At 40.9% G+C, this 22,332-nt stretch overlaps 1 protein-coding gene across 1 annotated transcript; it reads right to left on the reverse strand.

Moving 5' to 3' along the window:
• Positions 1 to 11,437: 11,437 nt before the first annotated feature.
• Positions 11,438 to 13,813, reverse strand: LOC109031036 (larval cuticle protein A3A). Its single transcript, XM_019042306.2, has 2 exons — positions 13,367 to 13,813; positions 11,438 to 11,995 (listed from the first exon to the last, which is right to left on the reverse strand). The coding sequence occupies exons 1-2, from the start codon at positions 13,376 to 13,378 to the stop codon at positions 11,465 to 11,467; spliced, it is 543 nt and encodes a 180-aa protein (XP_018897851.2). The 5' UTR covers positions 13,379 to 13,813; the 3' UTR covers positions 11,438 to 11,464.
• Between the last annotated feature and the right edge of the window lie 8,519 nt (positions 13,814 to 22,332).

Here is a 22,332-nt window from a genome sequence, read left to right on the forward strand (position 1 = left end):
GTGTCTTCCTCTTAATTTGCATTCGTCTCCGGATACGCTCTGTGACTGTGAGCCGCATGAAAAACGCCGCTCTACTCCGGTGACACTGTAGTAAAGTTGTCCCGCCCGGGTTGTCGCATCTTCTCCTACAATATAGTGTTATCCGTTTTGGACGCGGGGGGGGGGGGGGGCTGCGATTCCAAAAGGACTTATTGGAAGCAATTCCAGTTTCGGGCCGAAGATTCGGGAGCGCTGGTGCTGGTGCTGGTCCCGGAACAGCTTTCAATCTGGTTCCGAGGATTTTTTGGAAGAAAATAGAAATTTTTAGTAAATTAAAAAATGTACACATATTTATCTTAAGCGTTATATTGAAAATATCGGAATAATTATGAGTTGGTTTCTTATTATTGCCAAAACCTGTCAAGTGAATTTGAGCGGGAGTACAGTCCCAGCCATGCAACCATTGTGACCTCTGGTTAAACTACAACAATCACGAAGTGCAGCAATGCCCACCGCCAATGCCCCAAGCCGTTTCATTCGCATTAGGAAAGAAGTGCCTTTAAGTGTATACATTATTATTTGATAATTTCATTAATTTAGAGAGAGGTTTAAGAAGTATTTCATTCTTTAAGTCTTCTTTTCTTTTTGCAAAAGTAATAGTTAGTAAAAAGTAAAATGTAAATGGTAAAAAGTAAAAGTAATAAGTTCTTCATATTCATATTTAACTGCGAGGTCTCGAAAGAAATTGAGACTCGAAGACCGCGACTCCTCCTGGTCTGGAGTCACATTTCCTCCTTACGACGGAGGAAATATAATTTTAAAATATAATTTTAATTTTGATTCTGGTAGCTTCCCAAAGTCGGGAAAATGTCTTCATTCTTTCGGATTCACATGACAGAAATTTAGGTCAAATGTTAAAGAATAGACTAGAAAGTAATCATCACTCTCAGATGCAATTTCGGCCGCTGATCCGAGCCCAGAGAGATGCAGTTAAGACTGCGCCACCGGTAATTACGGTTCTGATACCCGGACTGCTTTTCCGGTGTGACACAGGTGGAATCTACGGCAACGTGGCCGCGATGACAAGTGCGGGACCGGACGGTTGACCCGCGACAAATGTCAAGTTCAGTGAACACTCGAACCCGAAGCGATGCGACGGTGCCGAGAAAAACTACGACCCGTGAATGATGCTACACGCGCATTAGCATATGAATGAGTCACCAGCCTGCACGCGCCACGTGTCCCCCCCTCCCTTCCTTACAACGTGTTTTGACTCTCAAAAAAATATTCACCCATAAAGAAACAATATGTCGTAGAGAAAATTTTTGGCGATCAACGGTGTTTCTCGCCTGATGCTGATTGATGAGCAACTTGTTGAGCATCATTATTTGCCTATGACTCTGTTTCCAAAGCTCGGTTTCCGCGGTCAAATTGCAACAAGCTTTTTTATGGATACGATTCAGCTTTTATAGCATCTATAAATAAGACTAAGACTGTGGCGACTGTATTATATGTATAATCCGAGAGACTGTGCTAACCAAGCAGCGAAGCTAATCGCAAAGTAAGATTTCTTTTTTTGTACTTTGTTCAATGTTATTTAATTTACTACTCTTGCCACACAAGAAATTTTGGCATCTCGTATAGTGATTACTGTTTTTTTTTTTTTTTTTTTTTTTTTTGTTAAACTTGTTTTATTAAATAAAGAACTACACAGGAAAAAAACCGCTTACTAGAGTCTAGACTCTTGAAAACAATGACAAGAAAAAATACTCTTGATTCAATCGGATTTTTGCTTAAATCAAAAACCCAGCCTCTTAAATTAAGCGGGTTTCGTTTGATTCAAGTAAAAATCCGATTGAATGAAGAGTATTTTTTCTTGCCATTGTTTTCAAGAGTCTGGACTCTAGATCCAAGCAGTTTTTTTTCCAGTGTATCTATCTATCTACAAAGTCACTCCGTCGATTGTATTAACGGCATATGCCGTCACATCAGACCAAATCAAAACCCACTACGGACTCATTGAAATGCATCGCGAAGTTCCGAAACTGACGGAGGCTGCATTTCCATCTGTATTTCCTGATTAGGCTGCTGATTATTCCATTTCTGTGAACAGTGAGAGACTCAGGCCAAAGAGATTGAATTGGCAGAGAAAGGGACTACATTCGCCCAAAAGAGAAAGGAAGTTGAAGCAGACAAAATTAAAAGTTCTGAGGATTGATTTTGAGCAGTAAAGTTGATAAACAGTATATATACCCGTTTCCACGGAATACCAATTGAGGCACATGTTCTAATGTATGAAATCCCCGGCTAGCGGCGCAAGCGAGCGTAGCGAGCTGAAGCAGCTAGTTGTTACATGAATTTCCTTCCGAAACGGACAACATTTTAATACAGCGCATTATTTTTTTATTTTATTTTCACGCCATCTGTCCTCTTCCCGAAAACCTACTCAATTAACACGCAAAATGATGCACAGAGCTTACGCCCTTGACTTTTCACCTGATAAAAACAGACGCAAGCTTCATTTCCAATGGAGACCGAAAATAGCCTCTTCGGTCCCTTCGCCGCTTTAAATCAACACAACCCTCTCGGGCGCATCAGTGATTAAAAATTTACCTTCGACGTCCGCCTTTCCTCCAGTATTTCCGCACTACCCCCCCCCCCTCCCTCATACATTTGCAGCATGAACCTCAGATATACGTATATACTTGTCATCGAGGGCATGCTGTTTTTCCATAGCAAGGCTATGGAGACAGGCGCGATCCCCCACACCGTTGCCAAAATTCACTTTTTACAATACACCTCGCGAGGATATTACATATCGAATGGCAACTATAGTCGACCTTGGCCATGATGAAGGGAATTCTGGTCTCTCTGAAAGTGCAAATACAAAGAGGAGGTCGAAGTGAAAAAATGAAAGTTCGACCTAACTGTGTTTTGAAGAGGGTTTTTTTACCCCTTCGAACACGAATATGATTGACCGAAATGAAACTTTGCGCCTATGTTGAACGATTGAGGATGCCGACAAAATGTTTCGCATGTAATTATAAATTATCACATATGTGTTTAGGGTCTTCCCTACAGCACATTTTCCTTCCCTTTCCTGAGTGGTTCCCTGTGTTTCATTTTGTTGATTAAGGGAGGTTTGGAGGCCGCCAACATTATAGCATCACAAAAGAACAATTCGTGCGAACTTCAAGTAGAATTCAATATGAAGTTCTATCATCGTTACTACTGATGTAACTAGGTAACAATTGGCTAACAAATAAGATGCCGACCAGTAGGGGGATTTATGAAAAGTCGTTTACATCTTCCGCTGGCGCGAAATTGCCTCATTTGAATCTTGCCGGGCCCAGAAGGAAGAAAAAAGATGACCTCAGACTCCACGACTGATAATCCATTATTATTCATAACGATCTCTCCGAGAAGTACGTCTGTCAAGACGATAGCAAAAATAAGGAAAGAACATGGAACGACGCCGCCTTTGAAATTTGCTACGGACAAGATTCAAGGTCTCTACCACTTGGAGGGCGTAAGTGGTTCGGCCTGTAGAGTAGACCAAACCACAACTTCAGCCATTAATCATTATTTGTTGCGGATCCTTTTGAAACTGAACTTGTAAAAGATTCTGTCCTTATACTTAACATTCGATCCATTCTAAATGTACAAATTTCCGAGATTTGGGCTTCGTACTCTGCTTTGTCATGAAGGAAATAGTAAAATAGGAAAAAATTAACCTTTTTGGTGCAAGTTAAAATTTTTAACTGTCATACATTTTCCCTTAATCTAGAAATTTTTTTATGTTTAATTACACCAAAATTGCTGTAAGAAATTCCTCAAGCCTCAAGCCGTAAGGGAAGTCACATAAATGATTACTATCGGTTTTACAGTCCATAATTTATGATATTATTTGTCATTTTTTTGTAAACACAACGCAAATGGTTGAATCAGAGACTTTTCCAAGCCAAAGAATCTTCTTAGTCCACGCGTGATCTGGTGAACAGAAACCAAAAAATTCACTCCTCGATTTATCACAGTCCGGAGAACAATGTTCCGTTCGGTCGATGAGAGTCATGCATCATACGAATGCGAGAATCAGAGTGTAAAACAACTTTCCTCCCAAAATCTACAGACCGGAAACCCAACACTCGAAACAAGTTCCGTTCCCTGGTTCGAACCATCGGTCCATAAACTGCACCAGAACCAATATAAACCATCGAAACGACATGCATAGAGTGAAAAAATAAGAAGCACTCGGGACATATTTTTTCTCTTAACGAACAGGTTCACCTCCGCTGAGTTAGTGTTGTTAAGAGTGGTACGGTAGTCCTTAGTGGCAGCGACGGTTCCACGAGCAGTGTACGACAGAAATTCTACCGCGTGACCAGGTGTAATGATTTTATGGTAAATCTAAAACTTCTAGGACGAGATCCGCAATTTTTTTTTTTTTATTTTTTTATTTTAAAAACCTATGTATAATGTACTAAGAACGAATACCCACCCTTACCTTGCGTTACTACACAGTCTCGGTCTTCGAAAAAGAAATGGTATCGTGAGCTATGAGTTTAAGCCATGACGTGTAGTAGTTTTGAAACTGCGTGGTGCAAATCTGACAATAGATTTGAGAGGATTTATCCAAAATTCATATCCAAAATTATGAGAAAACGAATGTCATCCATAGAGAGAGAAAGAGAGAGAGAGCTCGCGTTATGTTACCCCTTTCTCACACAATGCAACATAATTTTTCCTAATTTTCGATAAGATTTTCAAGCATTATTTAATACTTAGGAATTTGCGGTCATACTACTCAATATGCTACAACCCACAATGGACCGGTTTCTTACAAATCGACGGTGTGAGTCCCAGGTCCGGATTTAGGGGGTGGCCACATGGGCCGCGACCCATGGCGGCAAATTTAGGGGGCGGCTAACTATGTAATTTTTTTAAATGTAGATATAGAAAAAAAATAAGATTCAGGAAAAAATTACAAACGAGAAACGGCGACAAAATATCTCATTTCCTAGGAGTATTTACTTTCTAATTTCGTCGTCTTTCGGTGATACAAAAGACTGCGCACCTTTAATGAGTCAAGTTATAAGAGAGAAACCAAACACGCAATTTGGCCTGGAGCGGCGCGGCGCAGCGAGCAATGATGACGAGGACTTGAGATGAAAATAAGAAGCTCTCGGCGCAGTGGTCGGCATGTAACACATGTTAGCGCCTACAAGACTGCATGAATACTTCACGCATTGCGTCAAACAAAGTGCGGTCAACAGCGGTCGGCAAGAAACGCATAGCGCCTACAAGGGTGCATGAATACTGCACGCATTGCGTCACACAAAGTGCGGTCAGCGCGGCGCGGTGGCGGAAGTTAAAATTATTAAACCACATTTATATTTGTGCTTTCATAATTTTTTGTCCACACAGAGATGGGTTTACGGAACTGAACTTTCGCGCAAAGCTCAGTGAACTTTTGCCAGTAGTGCTGACAGGGCTTTCGAAAAAAAGGTGTCCAACACGAGTGAACGCGTTTTATGCACCCCTCCTCCTCCGGCACGTTCACTTGATGGTTTTTTTGGATGTTTCAAAACGAATGATAAAGGGGCGGCAAAATACGGGCGGCCCATAGGCGGCAAGTAGGTAAATCCGTAACCACGTTATTCGTACGTTACTTCTCGAAGACAAAAATTGTTTGGCCGCGCATTGCAATGATAGATCTTACCTACAAAACTCTCAGATTGACAGGAAACTTGCCTCTCGGTATCGAAGAGATGATTCGTGTCACAAGCATCTTAGGCTAAAGGACATACGTTTAACATCATTGCACTCGATAGTTGCTACGTGGTTGATTTCGCGCGACCAACTTTGCGTCGCGCACTCCTTGTGGAACCGTGGCTTGATAACCAGTTGCGCACGTTCAAAATCACCTACTATGTGCGGCTACCTTAAATTACCTCCTGACGGGTGCAGAGCCTTCCGTTTAATTTACATTTTAAGGTCATCGGTGAACTGAGAGAGCAAAAAATGAGTTGATCGTAGAGTATTGCGATTCAAATCTTCAAGGAATGCTACGATGGATCACTGGTCAGAGTAAAAAATACGTGCTACAACACATCTTTCTTGGTCAAAATTTGACGAAGAACAGGGCGGTTTTATCAAATATTTTCAATTGCTCTTAAATTAATAAGACTACAGTAGCGTTTCCATTGCTCGCAATGATATCAAATCCTTTTCGTGTGGAGGAGAGCAATAAACTAACCTCAGCCGGATTTGCGACGAAATCATTATAGCGGCTTAATATACGAGTTATTTCCGTTTTTTGGCCGAAAAACGCAAATTTCGGCCATTTTTTCAAGATGGCGGCTTTGGCTCGCCTCAGATCTTTTCGCAAATATGAAATTCGGATTCAGCGATGAAAAATACATAGGAATAGTATATCAGAAAGTTTCCTCAGAAATTGTCTCTACTTAGCCCCTATATGTGCTCTATTGACTGGACTACTTCATTGTACGCGAAAAATTTACTCAGATTAAGGTGGCATAAAAGCCGTAGCGAAAAATTTTTCATGCGAAAGGGGGTCTACGGTCGAAAATTATTGTGGGGGTTCGAAGGTAAAACATTCCTGAAATTCACGAAAAATACTTTTTTGGGGAATGTTCACCAATCATGGCGGGAGATTCGGGCCCCTTCCCACTGGTCGCACGCCAATGGGCGCCACCCACGTCCGTTCATTTCGTCTTATTCTACTCCCGCCGTGTTGACATTTTAAAACCATCGCTTCATAATCAAAGTCAGCGTATAATTATGCGAAGTGTTCCACAGAATTATTTGAATCCAGGGCTCCTGAGCACATACACATGTACATAAAGCCCAATTCACACTATCAAACTTTTCATCCGACATAATTGAACGAAAAGTTGGGTGGAAAGTTGAAAGAAAAGAAATTGATTCAATTACTTTTCGTTCCGTTTTCCATTCGATTGGCGCAGCTGAATGTGACGTCACATTCAAAGTTCCGTTCAATTTTTCATCAAATTGTCGATTTCTCGGGTCGGTATCACACTATCCAACTTTTCATGCGACAAGTTCTATTCAAAAGTTGAATAAACAAGTGTGAATTAGGCTTAAGTGCCTTAGGATCCAGACATTTTCAAACAAAGGAGGATCATGATGAAACCAGGAATTTCAGTTCTATGCCATAATCTGAATACACGTCATTCCGAGGGTTTATAAACTTGCGATGTATGAGGGCACGTTTAACTCGGACTGCAGTCTGCTTTGCTTGGCATGCGTTTATTACGACATTGTGTTGGAGGGGGGGGATGCTACCGATAGGGGCGTGAAAAGGAAGCATCGAACGCTTAAAGCTGTCACATACATTGCATTACGCCACTACGGCACGCACAAGCTGCACAGGTAAGTACAACGCACGAAATTCGCCGGCAAGGTAGGCAGATCGTTCATCGTGATCGCATCAGCACCAAACTTACGCTCGCTGATTTTTGTTGTTAATAAATTACAATACTATACTGTGCTATTGAGAAGCCCAGTATGAAAATTGGGGGTATTTCCAGGTACTAAATAGTATTTTAAGAGATACGCTTCTCCCAAAGACTGCTCACAAATGGTAAGTATAATTGATTTATAAATGTACGATAACTTGAAATACGACCGTCCGAAAGAAAAAGGATCTTCGAATCCGCAGAGAAAAAAGTCTCGATAAATAGAGCAACTTGGTTGATGTAAATTTGTATTACAAGCAGGAAATGGTGTACACTAAGCCTGACAGATTAGAATGTGGTATGGCATCTTCTTTCTAAAACTATGTTTTTTTGAACAGCAAACTTATAATTACTTTAAACTTTTTTCATTTCTGTGCCTAAATATTCGCACTAGACTCCTTCATGCTTAGGTACGATGCCTCCATTATGAATCAATATGGACCTCAGTTCCACTTGTTATCGACGGTTAAATTTCTTTGAGCGTCAAATAAAATGGACGAAAATGTGCAAAAAAAGAACCCGAGATCGTTGGAAAAGAAGAAGTATATTCGCTTCGGCTTGGTTTTGAGAAACGGCACTTAAGTGCTTGTAGGAACTTGTTAGCAAGTACACGGTGATCCAGCTTATGGTTCCTTATTGCAAATTGTAAAACTCCGAAAGCGCGTTTAGCAAAAAGGAACCACACGAACCATGTGTTTCAACCACGAAGTTTTTTTCGGCCACTTAGCTGCTAAGCTATAGGACTATTTTCAAGACGCGGTCGCCTCTCATACCCAAGACAAGGCATTCCTTCAATAGTTAAGGAGCTGACCTCCTTTTTCCCTATAAATTTGACCACATCACGAAACTAGAAGCTACTATTTCTGATTCATCGATGAAAGTACCCACCAGCGTAGGAGCGACTACAGGGACATACATTGTTTCTAAAATAAGACAGAAAAAGTAGTTGCTTTTTGCGTAACACATTGTATATGTCGCTCAGAGGCTCCTTCCGAAAGCATCATGCTAACATCACTATCGATTTTTTCTTCATTAATTTTAGAAACGACGTATGTGCCAATATAGCTACTCTGTGCATACAGATGCTTCTTTGTTTGTCCAAGAAATACAGCAGTTCCTAAGTAGAAAATAAAGTCCGACTGTGATTCTTATTTGGATGGCGTTGTCCAATTATTGTGCTTTCAGGACGGACAATGCAGAGTACTGAAACACGCTGGATAATAATCAGTGCTTTTACAGTACTTTTTGAGGACATGGTCAAAAAATTCACTCCTAAACAGAAAATTTCAGTACTTTTTTAGTGCCTCCATTAAACGAAATCCGAAAAATGTCGAAAATTTGAAATTCCCGTTCGAATTGCGACAAAAGTGACTTAGACACAATTTCATTGATGGCTTGAAGATCGACTGACTACACAATCGCGATTTTGCAGGCGAATACTGCGCTAGGAGTCAACGTGTGGGGGATTGCATACTTTCCAAGCTTTATTGAAAAACACGCGAGGTATACACTGGGAAAAAAACACATTGGATCTAGAGTACAGACTCTTGAAAACATTGACAAGAAAAAATTTTCTTGATTCAATCAGATTTAAGCTTAAATCAAAAGGAAATCCGCTCAAATTAAGAGGCTTGGTTCTTGATTTAAGCTAAAATCCGATTGAATCAAGAGTATTTTTTCTTGTCGATGTTTTTAAGAGTCCGGACTCTAGATCCAATGTGGTTTTTTCCAGTGATATGAAGGAAAATTCAGTACCTCCAATTAATTGACGAAATTCGACAAGTTCAAAAATTTGAATTTCCAGCTCATATTGCGACAAAAGTGACAGAATGCGGGAAAAATTCCGGACCTTCTTGCGGAATTTCCACACTTTTTCAGCACTTCCGGGCCGCCCATCAGAAATCAGTACTATTTCCAAACTTTCCGGGCTAGTAGACACTCTGCAATGTCAACGGATCAATTGGTAATTTTGACGAATTAACCGGGATTTCGATGGAACTTCGGCAAGGGGGTCGCGGAAATGCGCGGTGTGTGTGGCGGAGGCACGCATCACGCACGGGAGACGAAAAGTGAGGAGCTGTGCCGGTCCAGGAAGTGAAAGTGTCATCTTCGGAGCGGTTATCAAACGGATAAACGGGCCGGCATAATTGGCGGGGGATTTTTTCCCGCCTCCAACTTCGCCTCCGTTGCAGAGTATCAGTTTTTTATTTCCGATCGTGATCGCGCCTCCATTTCCGCCCAAAACGCCGCGCCGCACGGTGGATCGAGTCAACAGGAGAGGCCGGACAAAATTTAAACGCTTCACTGGAAAAAAAACACATTGGATCTGGAGTCCAGACTCTTGAAAACATTGACAAGAAAAAATATTCTTGATTCAATCAGATTTTTGCCTGAATCAAAAGGAAATCCACTCAAATTAAGAGGCAATTTCAAAGGGGGCTTAGTGCTGCCTGGCATGGATGAGGGGAGGGCAACAAATCGAGGGAAAACGTGCTGGTACTCATGGACGGCTTCTAAATTGATCGGTGAAAACTAGCTCATATGTTTGGCAAATACATACTTGATACATCCTTATTTCGTATACACGGTATCTCCAAACTTGTCGAAGAAAATCGGCACTCAAAGAAAATGATTTCACCGTGCATGAAATTAGTCTAAACTTGAAAAAAAAACACATTGGATCTTGAGTCCATACTCTTCAAAACATGGACAAGAAAAAGAACTCATGATTCAATCAGATATTTGCTTAAATCGAAAGGAAATCCGCTCAAATTATGAGGCTTGGTTCTTGATTTAAGCAAAAATCCGATTGAATCAAGAGTATTTTCTCTTGTCGGTGTTTTTAAGTGTCTGGACTCAAGATCCGATGTGTTTTTTTTTTCCAGTGTTATAACTCTGTTTAGGCAAAACTTTGTGGTTCTAAAGGTGGTTCCATTGGTTTCCTCGAAAAATTTTCTTCTGAAACCGCCCTTCAAAAGTTAAAATGTGACGGAATAAACATCAAAATTTGCAGTTTTAGTAAAAAATTGTACCTCTCTGATTGACTCGATTCACTGTGCGCCGCGCCAGCACGACTCCAGAAAACGGGCCATACCCGTCCGCCAAGGATGAGAACCCGACACGAGGCGATGAATCCGTGAGAACCATTTACATCCCCTCTTGTAAGAATGTATTCCTACACAAATAAGGAATTAGGATTTTGATAGACTTTTTCATTATTAATCTCTTGTGGTGGTTGATAAACTTGATTGACTTTCCATTTGTTTGTTTACAATTAGGATCGATGAAATTGAATTCATTTACAGAGCGGATTGGAGCAGAAACAACCTAACTAGTAATGCTAAACAAATAAGAAATTAGGATTTTTATATAGACTTGAGTTTCAGAGTCACACATGCAACATCTCCATTATTGACTCATGATATTGTGTTACTTCTGACGTACGTCAACTACTTTTAAGCTAATGATTGGATGTATGGGATTAATTATTCAATTCTATAATCTGATTGCTTTCATAAAATGCGTCATTCTCTGAGATTCCGTATATACAGAGTTATTCAAAAGTCACGTACCATTGGCCATGAGTGGGGTAGCCATTTGAAATTTTTGAGTTGCACCCCGCCCCCTACGGCGGTCAAAAACTGGAAAGTACCTAAAAAGTTTCCCTCTCAATATGAGGAAAAACGTCACAAACCGCACATCGATATCTTAATTAGAACTAAAGTTATGGCCGGTGGTGCATGACTTTTGAATAACCCTATATGAGCATCGTGAGATTACAAGAAATTATTGACTTAAGATATTCTACATCTAAAGACGTGTTCAGTAAGAACTTTTTACTTGAGGATGTTTGGAGATCACGAAAATCTTTTCAGTGGAAAAACGTCATATTTTTGAATAAATGGCAAATCGGATCAATTTAACGGTTGTTTATTTGAATTGACTAATTTTACACTAAAACGATCACATGGACTGACTAGAAAGTTTCAGGCGTGGTACGCGGATGCCGGAGCTGCATGGTAAGCGGGTGCCGGAGCTGCGTGGTAGGCGGGTGCCACAGGGACGTGGAGGGGGGCAGCATGGACAGGGGCTGGGGCAACAACGGGGTGGTGGCCGGGTTCCTTGTGTACGGTGGCCTCGAAACCGTGGCCGTTGTCGGCGTAGTGGACGGTCCTGGTGCTTCCGTCGGGTTCGCCTACGGAGTAGAAGCCGCTGACGTGGTGACCGTTGCGGGATTCAGCCTGGGTCTTGGAGTCTCCGGTGTGTGGGTCGTGGACGCTGTATTCGAATTTGTAGGCGGGGTGCGCGTCAGGGTACAATTCGTGGCCGTAACTCGCGGGGGCTGCCACCGCAGCGTGGCCGTAAGCCAAGGGGGATGCGGCAGCGTGGCCGTAAGCTCCGGCTCCGTAGCCAGCTCCTGCTCCGTAGCCGGCACCGGCTAGAGCTGCTCCATTTGCGTAGGCTGAGCCGGCGTAGCCGCACCTGGCTACGGTTGCGAGGGCAGCTAAGATTACGAACTGTAACAAAAGTAGTGAACGTTAGGTTTGTGTTTCTGGTTTTTTTGTTTGAGTTGGACTAACTCTAGTAAAAAAGCCGTACTCGAGAACGGTAAATTTGAAAATGCGTGATATTGAGCGCACTTTTCCATAAATGGGTGAATTTGGGCCGTTTCCGATATACTCGGCGTTTTTTTCGGGCAATTTTACCACGGGTAATCTACTCCGTTGAATGGGCTCTTAGTGTGCAACAAACCCACTAAAAGTAATGCGATTGAAATATACAGAAAGAGCTGCCAAGAAAATTTCGAGTAAAAGTGGTCTTGGCCTGCACCGTAAAATTCCGGGCTTGGAGATGAGAAACTCTAACGTAGATGCCGGCATTACTACAAAAAGAGTGCTTTACAGACCGATGGGCGTAAAAGCACCAAAAATAGTCATAAGCAATCAAAGCTGTGAACATCCAAAGTTCAGAGCTCAATGAACATAATTTTGGGGGAAACTTTTTAAAAATCTTTAACGTTCCGGGCAGCAAATCATCCAATTCAACCGCAATGTCTGCAATATAGAAAAAGAACTAAAACGCTTGAAACAAATTTTTCAAGACAGCACGGGGAGATACGTCGAATGAAGGATATTTGTCGATTAAAACTCAAATTCCTTGTCACGAGGAACGTGTTTTGTATTGAATTTTTGATTAATACTATTTACGGTTGACAGTGATAAAAACTATTTAGGGGTAAGAAAATAGACTCTTCATTAAGTAGTCCTGGTTAGGTGGTTCCTTTCTGTTCATTGGAAGACAAATTTTAAATAAAATCACAGATGGAATCAAGTGATAATCAAAAGGTTTATATGTGATTGCCTCATACTGAAGTTTGATTCTTGGATAGTAAAACGTGATTTGGACTATTACATCAGGAGAGCTCTGACGAGAAACCAATTAGCAGATTCCTTGCTTTTCAAAACACTTAAAAACTGTTATACAGAAAAGTAACCAATTGCGAAGTGTCGCAAATAACTCGGTCTTGGGGTGTATGGGCTTCATGTAGGAGGTAGATAATCAGCACTTTAGAGAACGATTGATTCCCGGTCGAACAACTTACAGTAGGTATCAAATTTTAAGAAAATGTTTCAAAAATCTCTACCGCCTTGTAGTCTGTCAGGTATTTTTACCCGAGATTTGACGAAGAAATGAAATGAAGTACTTCAAAATCTATGTGCTTAAGAAACTTCAGTGGGGGACTTCAGTGAAAAGTTGCATTCGAGGATTTTTGGTAAAAAAGGCTCTAAAATCCAGAGACTACAAACTGATCGATTTTTTCTCCGAAGATCTACAGAATCACTTTAAGAACTTTAACCGTTCGAGGGATACGTTTCAGATACGCTTACCTTGAAAGCCATTCTGATGGATTGGAGCTGATGGAGGCTGTACTGAAGCACGGAGTTAACTGATGAAGATAGGGGGAATCACCGAGACTTTTATACCCGAAATTTAGAGTAGTGAAAGACACTATCAAATTAAGCGGGAAGGATTAGAGTTGCAGGCCGAATTTCAGCAATGGGCGTGAAAGGAATTCAAGTCGGAGTCAATTCGCGTGTAGACTGCATCCTGTTGGCCATGATGCACGTAGGTATTATCCAAAATGGACCGCGGGCGGGTGAGAAATAAAGCACAAAAGTACTCATTAAAAGTTTCATTAAAAATTCATGAGAATGCGCTATCACACATCGTAAGTTGCAAAATTCAATTCATAAACAAGAAATGGGCGTTTTCAATGTTCTTCAATTGCATCTCTCCGCATTTGCAAAAGGCCGAGGTCCTTTTCGCCGGATTCGGGCACTACTAATTTCACGCACGGTGAAATCATTTTCTTTGACAAGTTTGGAGATACGGTGTACGAAATAAGGATGTATCAAGTATGTATTTGCCAAACATATGAGCTATACGTAGTTTTTCAAAATTATCTGTAAAGACGTTAATAGCCTGTGACGCTGAATGTCTTAAAATTATACTAACTAACTAACTTTCACCGATCAATATAGAAGCCGTCCATGAGTAACAGCACGTTTTCCCTCGATTTGTTGCCCTACCTTCATCCATGCCAGGCAGCACTAAGCCCCCTTTGAAATTAATTTGTTTTTCTGTCAACCCGCTCACCACATTACTTAAGGAAAATCGGTCGTTTTAAATTGGAATTTCCAGACAAAAAGAAAAAAAATTGAAGCTACTCATCGATTTCAACTTGACAGCAGGTTCGGTTCCTCACAAGTAGGGGCAATTTAGGCACCCTTTGTCCTCGCTGCCTCCTTAAAGCATTACGTCATGTATGAACGTATATTTTATCTACGACACCAGCAGTTTTAGCAGTAATTTTAACAGTTTGAAATCACTGACGCTATTTTAAATTTTTAACATTCTTTCAATATTTAAAGGTAATTTAGGACCGTTTAAGTAAAATTTCTTAGCTTGTCATGCTTGAGATTTCTATGAGAGACCTTTAAATCGTAGATGTTATGAATTCGGTACCTTTAAATTCCAGGTGCTATGAATATTACCCTCTTTGCAGTAATAAATTACAATATTGACGCGTGACGTCATGAGAAGATGTTATCTTGCACTGGATATACAAAGCGAAACAGCCATTGCCTGCTATTCTAACAGATAATCATATGTCATGACACCGCAAGAAAATCAATAAGTAATCGATTTTTGCTCTGGTTGACAGCAAAATTGAAAAGTGATGCTATACATCACTTAGTTAAAGTGAAAAAACATACCTAATCTGAAAAAAAAGAATGTTTGAGAGGAACAAAAAACTGCTCAGTATATGAGAAAGTTAGTCTAAGGAAAAACTTTCCGGTGCCAAAAACAAGTATTCAAAGACACTTTAAAGTTCAGTGTTGAAATAAATGCGTCATATTTAATGTCCACTATGAAAACCGGGCATGAATTTACACATATTTGGTGTGTTTTCATTCTCACTGATTTAAGTATAGTAAAGTAGTCTTAAGAAGAAGTAATTCCACTGGTATTGTTTATAGTCTTTATTACGAGGGCCTTTACTGCTTGGGTCTATTATTCGGATCCCGGTCAAAAAGATACTATACGAAACTTACCTAAAATGATGCCACAACTAATAAATTCCACTCTCATTAAAAAACAGCAAGCAAGTAAAGGATCCCAAGGCACTTCGGAAAAATTGATCTAAAATATTTCATATCCTCCTTGTTACCGTATTAACGTCAGATGAGTAGACGCTCTGGGCGCGATTACTGGAACAAGAAGCGCCTTCAACATCGGTGAACGGCCAACAGCTGTACAGCAAATCCAAGCAATCACTGTGCCTTCTTGGTCTTACAATGGCACCGAAAAACGAATTATTTAGCCTCAACCTCTTAATAGTTGTACGTACCCCAGAAGACCTCGTAAGGTTAACATGTGAGGAGGCTTGAAGAGGCTTTTAACATACTATCATATAATGTACGATTTGTTTTGAAGCTTTGAGTAAAATTCAACAGTGTGTGACGGTAATAGATACTTTAAAAAGAAAGGAATAGTTTGTCACTAACGAAGAAATATTTCAATCTTGAAAAGGTTAAGGTAGTTGAAGTTTGCCCCGACCATGAAATCTTTTTCGTTGGTTTTCGTTTATTTTAGATAGTAAAAAAATTATCATAACTCGTTGCTAAGGGTTGCGGTGTTGATTTTTACTCCAAGCTGCAAGAAAGTTGCACTTTAAATGATGGTATGGTAAGCCTCCTTTAACTTTCCTTTGCTATTCTTCGTGGAATGGCACTCGCGAACGATTTAGAGTCGTTCCGAAGGCAATGAGGAATAAGGCAGGAACCTTCGAAAAAATTTTAGGTTCGCCATGACACATAAAAGTAAGTGGCAATGAGCTTCTTAGAAAGATCAAAATAAGCAATAAGCCTTTTTGTCTGTTTTGAGCCTAACTCATTTAAGTCACCCTATTTTCAAATTCGTAATATTTTCTCATTTTCTCCCGACTTCGACAGTAGAGAATATGCAACTACTGAAGAGGGTCGCCCATTGTTGACCGGTTTTCGACTTTTTACCCGCCCCCCTTCCCGCCCCCAATTTCAGAGACATGTTTGACAGCGTCGAACCCTCTCCCCCTACCCCCTTAAAGGTACGTCGCTTTGAGTCAACCCTCCCCGTTGAATGACTCCGATCTCGATCGGGACATTCTTAAAAATGGGCACCTTGTGCCGCTTTTAGCCCGACGTAAGGTTTGGCTAGAACGCCCCTCCTTATATAATCCTCACCCCTAAACTGGAAAAAAAACACATTGGATCTAGAGTCCAGACTCTTAAAAACATCGACGAGAAAATTAACTCTTGATTCAATCAGAATCTAGCTTAAATCAAGAACCAAGCCTCTTGATTTAAGCGGATTTCGTTTTGATTCAAGCAAAAATCCGATTGAATCAAGAGCACACTGAAAAAGGAAACACATTGGATCTAGAGTCCAGACTCTTGAACACATTGACAAGGAAAAGGACTCTTGATTCAATCAGATTTACGCTTAAATCAAAAGGAAATCCGCTCAAATTAAGAGGCTTGGTTCTTGATTTAAGCTTAAATCTGATTGAATCAAGAGTATTTTTTCTTGTCGATGTTTTTAAGAGTCTGGACCAGGGCCGGATTTACCTACTTGCCGCCTATGAGCCGCCTGTATTTTGCCGCCCCCTTCTCATTCGTTTTGAAATATCAATAAAAACCCTCAAGTGAATTTGCCGGGGGGGGGGGGGGCGGAGGAGGAGTGCATAAGACGCGTTTACCTACTCGTATTGAATACATATTTTGCGAAAGCTCTGCCAACACTACTAGCAAAAATTTCACGGAACTTTGCTTCTCCATTTATAAGAAATGAACCAAAAAATTATGAAAGAACAAACATTAATGTTGTATAATAATTTTAACTTCCGCCACTGCGCCGCGCTGATCGCACTGTGTTTGGCGCAATGCGTGAAGTATTCCTGCAGTCTTGTAGGCGCTATGCGTTTCACGCCAACCGCTCCTGACCGCACTGTGTTTGGCGCAATGGATGAAGTGTTCATACAGTCTTGTAGGCGCTAGTATGTGTGACATGCCGACCGCCGCTCCGAGGACTTGTCCTTTTCATCTCAAGTCCTCGTCATCATTCTTCTCTGCGCTCAGCTCCAGGTCAAATTGCGTGTTCAGTTCCTCTTAACTCGACTAATTAAAGATGCTGTCTCTTTGTATCACCGAGAAACGACAAAATTAGAAATTACTATACTCTCAAGAAAGAGAGATTTTGTCCCCTTTTCTAATTCATAATTTTTTTTTCTGAATCCGATTTTTTTCATACCTACATTCAAAAAAATTGCAAAATTTGCCGCCCCCTTAATTTCCGCCATGGGCCACGGCCCATGTGGCCACCCCCTTAATCCGGCCCTGGTCTGGACTCTAGATCCAATGTGTTTTTTTTTTTTTTTTCCAGTGTAGCTTTAAATGAAAAAATATCGATAATCGATCATTCTCGCCTCGCCACTGACTCCGGGCTTATATTTCTCTAAGTGTAACTTGGTTCGTCTCTGTTGAATTCACTGCGTAACGCACAGGTTGCTAGCGCTGTGCGGGCGCCGTTTTACGGTTAACGGCTTACGATTATGGGAACTATGCGTCTGGCTCATTCACGACGGCGGGCGGTTGGCGGAGGGCGGACCAGAGGGCGCCACAGGTCGAAGATCATGGCCACGTCTGCATTTGTTGCATCCGCGACAACAGCAGTTACACCGCCGCGCTACGCCGCCGACCGACCGCGTGACCTGCGCACCCCGCCGCCACCGTGACGTCATTCGACTGCGAGAGAGAGCCAAAAATCAATGGCCGCGAGAGAGACGGCAGACCCTCCCTCCCTGCCAAATTTAAACCGAATTTAGGGGTGTTTTTCCGGGTTTCCACGCTCTGTTGAATGATGGGGATTCGGACCCTTGTTGGACTACCCACTGCGCCGTCCTTTACGAATGAAGGGTGGAGGGCAAGGGATTCGTCCGATACACTGCCCTGCTGAGAAAGAGCAAAGAATATAGAGAAACATTACCGTAGTCTTTTTACTTTAAAATCTCACTCTACGCATTTTAAATATTAAAATTGAGCAAGCGTAATGAAAAAAGATTCCTTCTATATTCAGATGTTGAGCAAAAATAGATATTTACCTACGTGTACTTAAAAATATACCTCTAAGTATACGTACCTGACGTAATTGTAAAAATGTAAGCAAACGCACCTCCGTATAACGAGACGTATTCTTCACTGACAGCAGAGTGTTGTTAGCCTTCAGTTTGATGGTTAGGCAAAAATAGATCTCAGGCGTTCGAATAGTTGTATGCTCAGTGTTTAGGAGCAATATCCTTTCAAATAGAGATTTGACTTCAAGGAAAAATGTTCCGAAATGTTTACGAATTGTACATTGTACAATCAGAAATGGGCTTGGCTCGTTTTCGGTGAATTGAAGAAAAGCGCTTAAGAATACAACCTTATTCCTTACTTTACTGCTTCCTTATTTTTGGGCGTGCATAGGTTACGTGTTGGACCCCATTGTTTGTCAGGGTTGTGATTGAGGTTCTCCATTTACTTAATACGACACAATGGTGATGGACGCCAAAAAACCGCGTGTTTCTTATTACATTTTATTTTTTCGTAAGAAAATTAGCGAGCATTGTTGCTTGGACTTTATACTACATATAATGATTGGTGAAAATTTAAGACGATCAATTTTATTAGTCTCTCTATAAAAAGTTGAAACAACAACGAAGTCTTCATAACCTCAGAATCGAATTACGCTCTTTTAGATTTTCACCGTTGGCACGCTCTTTACTAGGTTGTTTTTCGTCACGCGACTGCAAAATTCTCTGACGGTTCGAAGCTTTGAACAATCCAGGATCTAATATGAAGCCCATGAAGTCATCGATGAATACGCATTTGCGATTAATACCCAGAAAAAGGTGGTTTAAAAGATTTGCTAATTGAAGAAATACAATTTATTTTCAGGAATTTTCAAGGGAGATTTTTTTTTTTTTTTTTTTTTTTTTTTTGCAAAAGAACAACTTTTACGTAGAGTTCACGCTAAATAAGTAACAATATGTTCTTCAACTGTGAAATGCTGGGGGCCGTTCAAAAATACTTGGCCCTAATTGTCGGATTTTTATAGCCATTTATCCCTGGATCTCTCGCAAATTTTTCGAGACGTAGGCTGTAAAAAAAAATACAGTAACGTTCTCCTCAACCCCATTCCTCTCCTGATCCTCCTTAATCGTCCCAAAATTCTGTTCAAATTGACTCTCCTAAATTAAAAAATTAATAAAAGACAAATGAAAAAAATGGCCGCAGATGCAGGATCCAATAAATGAATGAAGCCAAATCCGTGCTGTCATAAGACTTCCTGTTATAAAAATTGTAAAAGCATTCTTGAAGAAGATAGGAAAATAATTTTTGTTGAATACCACGGTCTCACAGACTATAACTCAAAGAAGAATCGGTTGTTAAGTTGTATGAAGCAGGTCCCTGTGAAAAGGCATAGAAAGAAGGCACTCATTTTGTGAACGGCTCCTTATCCAAATACTTCCTGTTATAAAAATTGTAAAAGCATTCTTAAAGAAGATAGGAAAATAATTTTTGTTGAATACCACGGTCTCAAAGACCATAACTCAAAGAAGAATCGGTTGTTAAGTTGTATGAAGCAGGTCCCTGTGAAAAGGCATAGAAAGAAGGCACTCATTTGGTGAACGGCTCCTTATCAGCTGCATTTTTTTAAATCATTAGACATCCCCCTTTGTTTTAGATTAAACACAAAGCAGTTTTTAAACCATTTTTCAGTATAATGTAAAATGAACTCTGCACGGCCGCGACTTAAACCGAGCATCGACCCCGCTCACCGAAGCTCACCAAGACGGGAACTCGGTGGATGACGTCACGGGAACCCCGCGGAGGCTGGGAACGTGGCAACTGGGCGCGGCGGCTGGCGGGTGGGCGGGCGGCGAGACCGGCGCTCGGCTTATCGCGGAACGGGCGCGCGTTCAGTGTTGCCTAGGCGGCCAGGCGCTCGCCACGAACCCGAGATGCTCCCGGGCCGCGTTCCCAGTGCCAGCCCAGTTTCCCCAAGCCGATGATCAACGAAAACGAGAACGGAAACGCGAAACGGCCCCTCGTAAACCGCCCGTCTGTGCCCGTGCGTCCAGGATGTAGCCCAGCCCGAGAGCCCATGAGACGACCCTGTGAGTACTCCCCGCTGCCGGGGGAATTTTCCGCTTCCTTTCCTCCCGACTCGTCGTTTTCTGCACGGAGGAAACTAACTCCATTCCGATATTGCAAAGTCCATTCAAATAAACCGATTTTTTACGGAAACATGGATGTGAGATATACCCATTTTAACCATTAATCCTAAAATTAGAATGAATCTACACATATATCCTAAGTTAAATATATAGAATAGAATAAATGTAAGTATAACTAAAGAGAAAATTACTTGAACCAGATAATACCCTATTCTTGCCTCTCTAGCCCTGTATCCTTTTCCTGGTGTACACAACCCGGCAAACAAAATAAGACACACTTCTACTGATTATCAAATTATTAATCAATTACTGAAGCCAGGAATTTCAGAGCCAGGAATTGAACTCATTTTCGAAATTGCAAAATCGACTTGAAAAATACAAAAATTTTCACAAAAATTCGAATGTGCGATTCAAATTCAAAATATTGATATTTTCTGCGTCTTATCTGAAGTAAAATCACGGGCATTTTCAGTTAGAAACACTCGACTGTTTCCTTGTAAAAATTCGATCAGCGCGGGGAGATTTTGCGGCAGCGAAACGTCGTTACGTACATTTCCATGGGAAACGATGACATATAGGAGCCCGAATTGTTGTGACACAGACGAAAAAACGTTATTCCATCCCGAGATTGCAAAAACGTCTCAAATCCAAGCTTTTACGATAATGTAAGATTCCAATATCTGTTCAAAATTTTGTGAAATGATGCGTGTAATCAGAAGAAAATCAGTGAAATTTTTCAATTGGAGGCACCCAGCGGTGTCTTGGTAAAAATGCAATTTGTGAGTGGAAATTTTGCAACATTGGAATGTAGTTACGTTTTTTTGACAGAAAAAGACGAACTCTTTTCGAACTACCGACGGAAGTAATAGTGAATCCTGGTCATTATGGAAAACTCCGCATGGTGGAAAATCGTCCTCATCAAAGATGTCTAGAATTCTTGATTTATTTCAATGTTTAACACTTCCGAGGATAAATTTCCTTATGAAACAAAGGGTTCCCTCTCGTTCGTCTTCAGGTTATCTATAAAATTCAGATTTGCTATGCTCGCAAAAAGTTAATACATTTCTTCACGTTTTCTCTGATTCTTCATTAACCATATACTATCTCATATAATTATTTTTAGATATCCTAGATTCTCATTGTTTTTATCGGTATTTTCACAACCGCTCAAATGCGATTAGGGCACTGATAATGCCGATCGTTTCAAAACATATTACAATGAGAAAAATATCATCAGAACTCTCTTATAGATGCTCTGGGAATACAAATTCTCCGACTTTTCCGGATCTTTACCATTCGTTGACGGATTTTGGTTTTTCCAAGTTCTAGAACTTTCCATGGATCTACAACGATACCTGATAAAATTGTGACCGGATTTTTGAATAGGGACATTATCCTCCAGGATAAATTGTCCTTGTATTTTGGCAAATACATGGAGGGCAAAAAATCTGGAAATTTTGGCTCAAGATTGAAACTGAGCGCTCAAAAATTTGAAGGAGAGATGATTCTTTAAGTTTTAAGACAAAAATTCTTAGGTTACAGAAAAACGTAATTTGAGTTTTTAAAAATACCTGAAGAATTTTCTACCCGGAGACAATGTCCCTTTTCATAGATCCGGTCACTATTTCCGCCTTGCTAAATACTAAAATTTGCTTTTAACAAAGGCGAAAAATCTCCGTTATGGCCAGGTTTCTCTGTGATTCAACGATTTTAGAATTTTAGAAAGCTTTTTATGGCTTTAAATGTACGTTAAAGATGTTCTGAATGAGAGAGATTCTGATTGGCGTGGAGCGACTGTAACTGTATCCTTTCAAGCCAGCTATGTCAAGCGGAGACACGGCCCATGCCTGCGTGACATTTGTTGAGCTACAGCTGATCCCGCTGAGCGCCACCCGGTTCAGGTTTATTGCCCCGCGACCCACTGCATGCCGTCCATTCCGTGTTTACGACCTGTTTTTCGCTATCATTACTCGAGGATTATCACTCCAAAACATACCCACTATTGTCACAATGGAGACATTTGATTGCGTTGAG

The sequence above is a fragment of the Bemisia tabaci genome, chromosome 3 (genome assembly GCF_918797505.1).
Source record: "Bemisia tabaci chromosome 3, PGI_BMITA_v3".
Taxonomy (NCBI): domain Eukaryota; kingdom Metazoa; phylum Arthropoda; class Insecta; order Hemiptera; family Aleyrodidae; genus Bemisia; species Bemisia tabaci.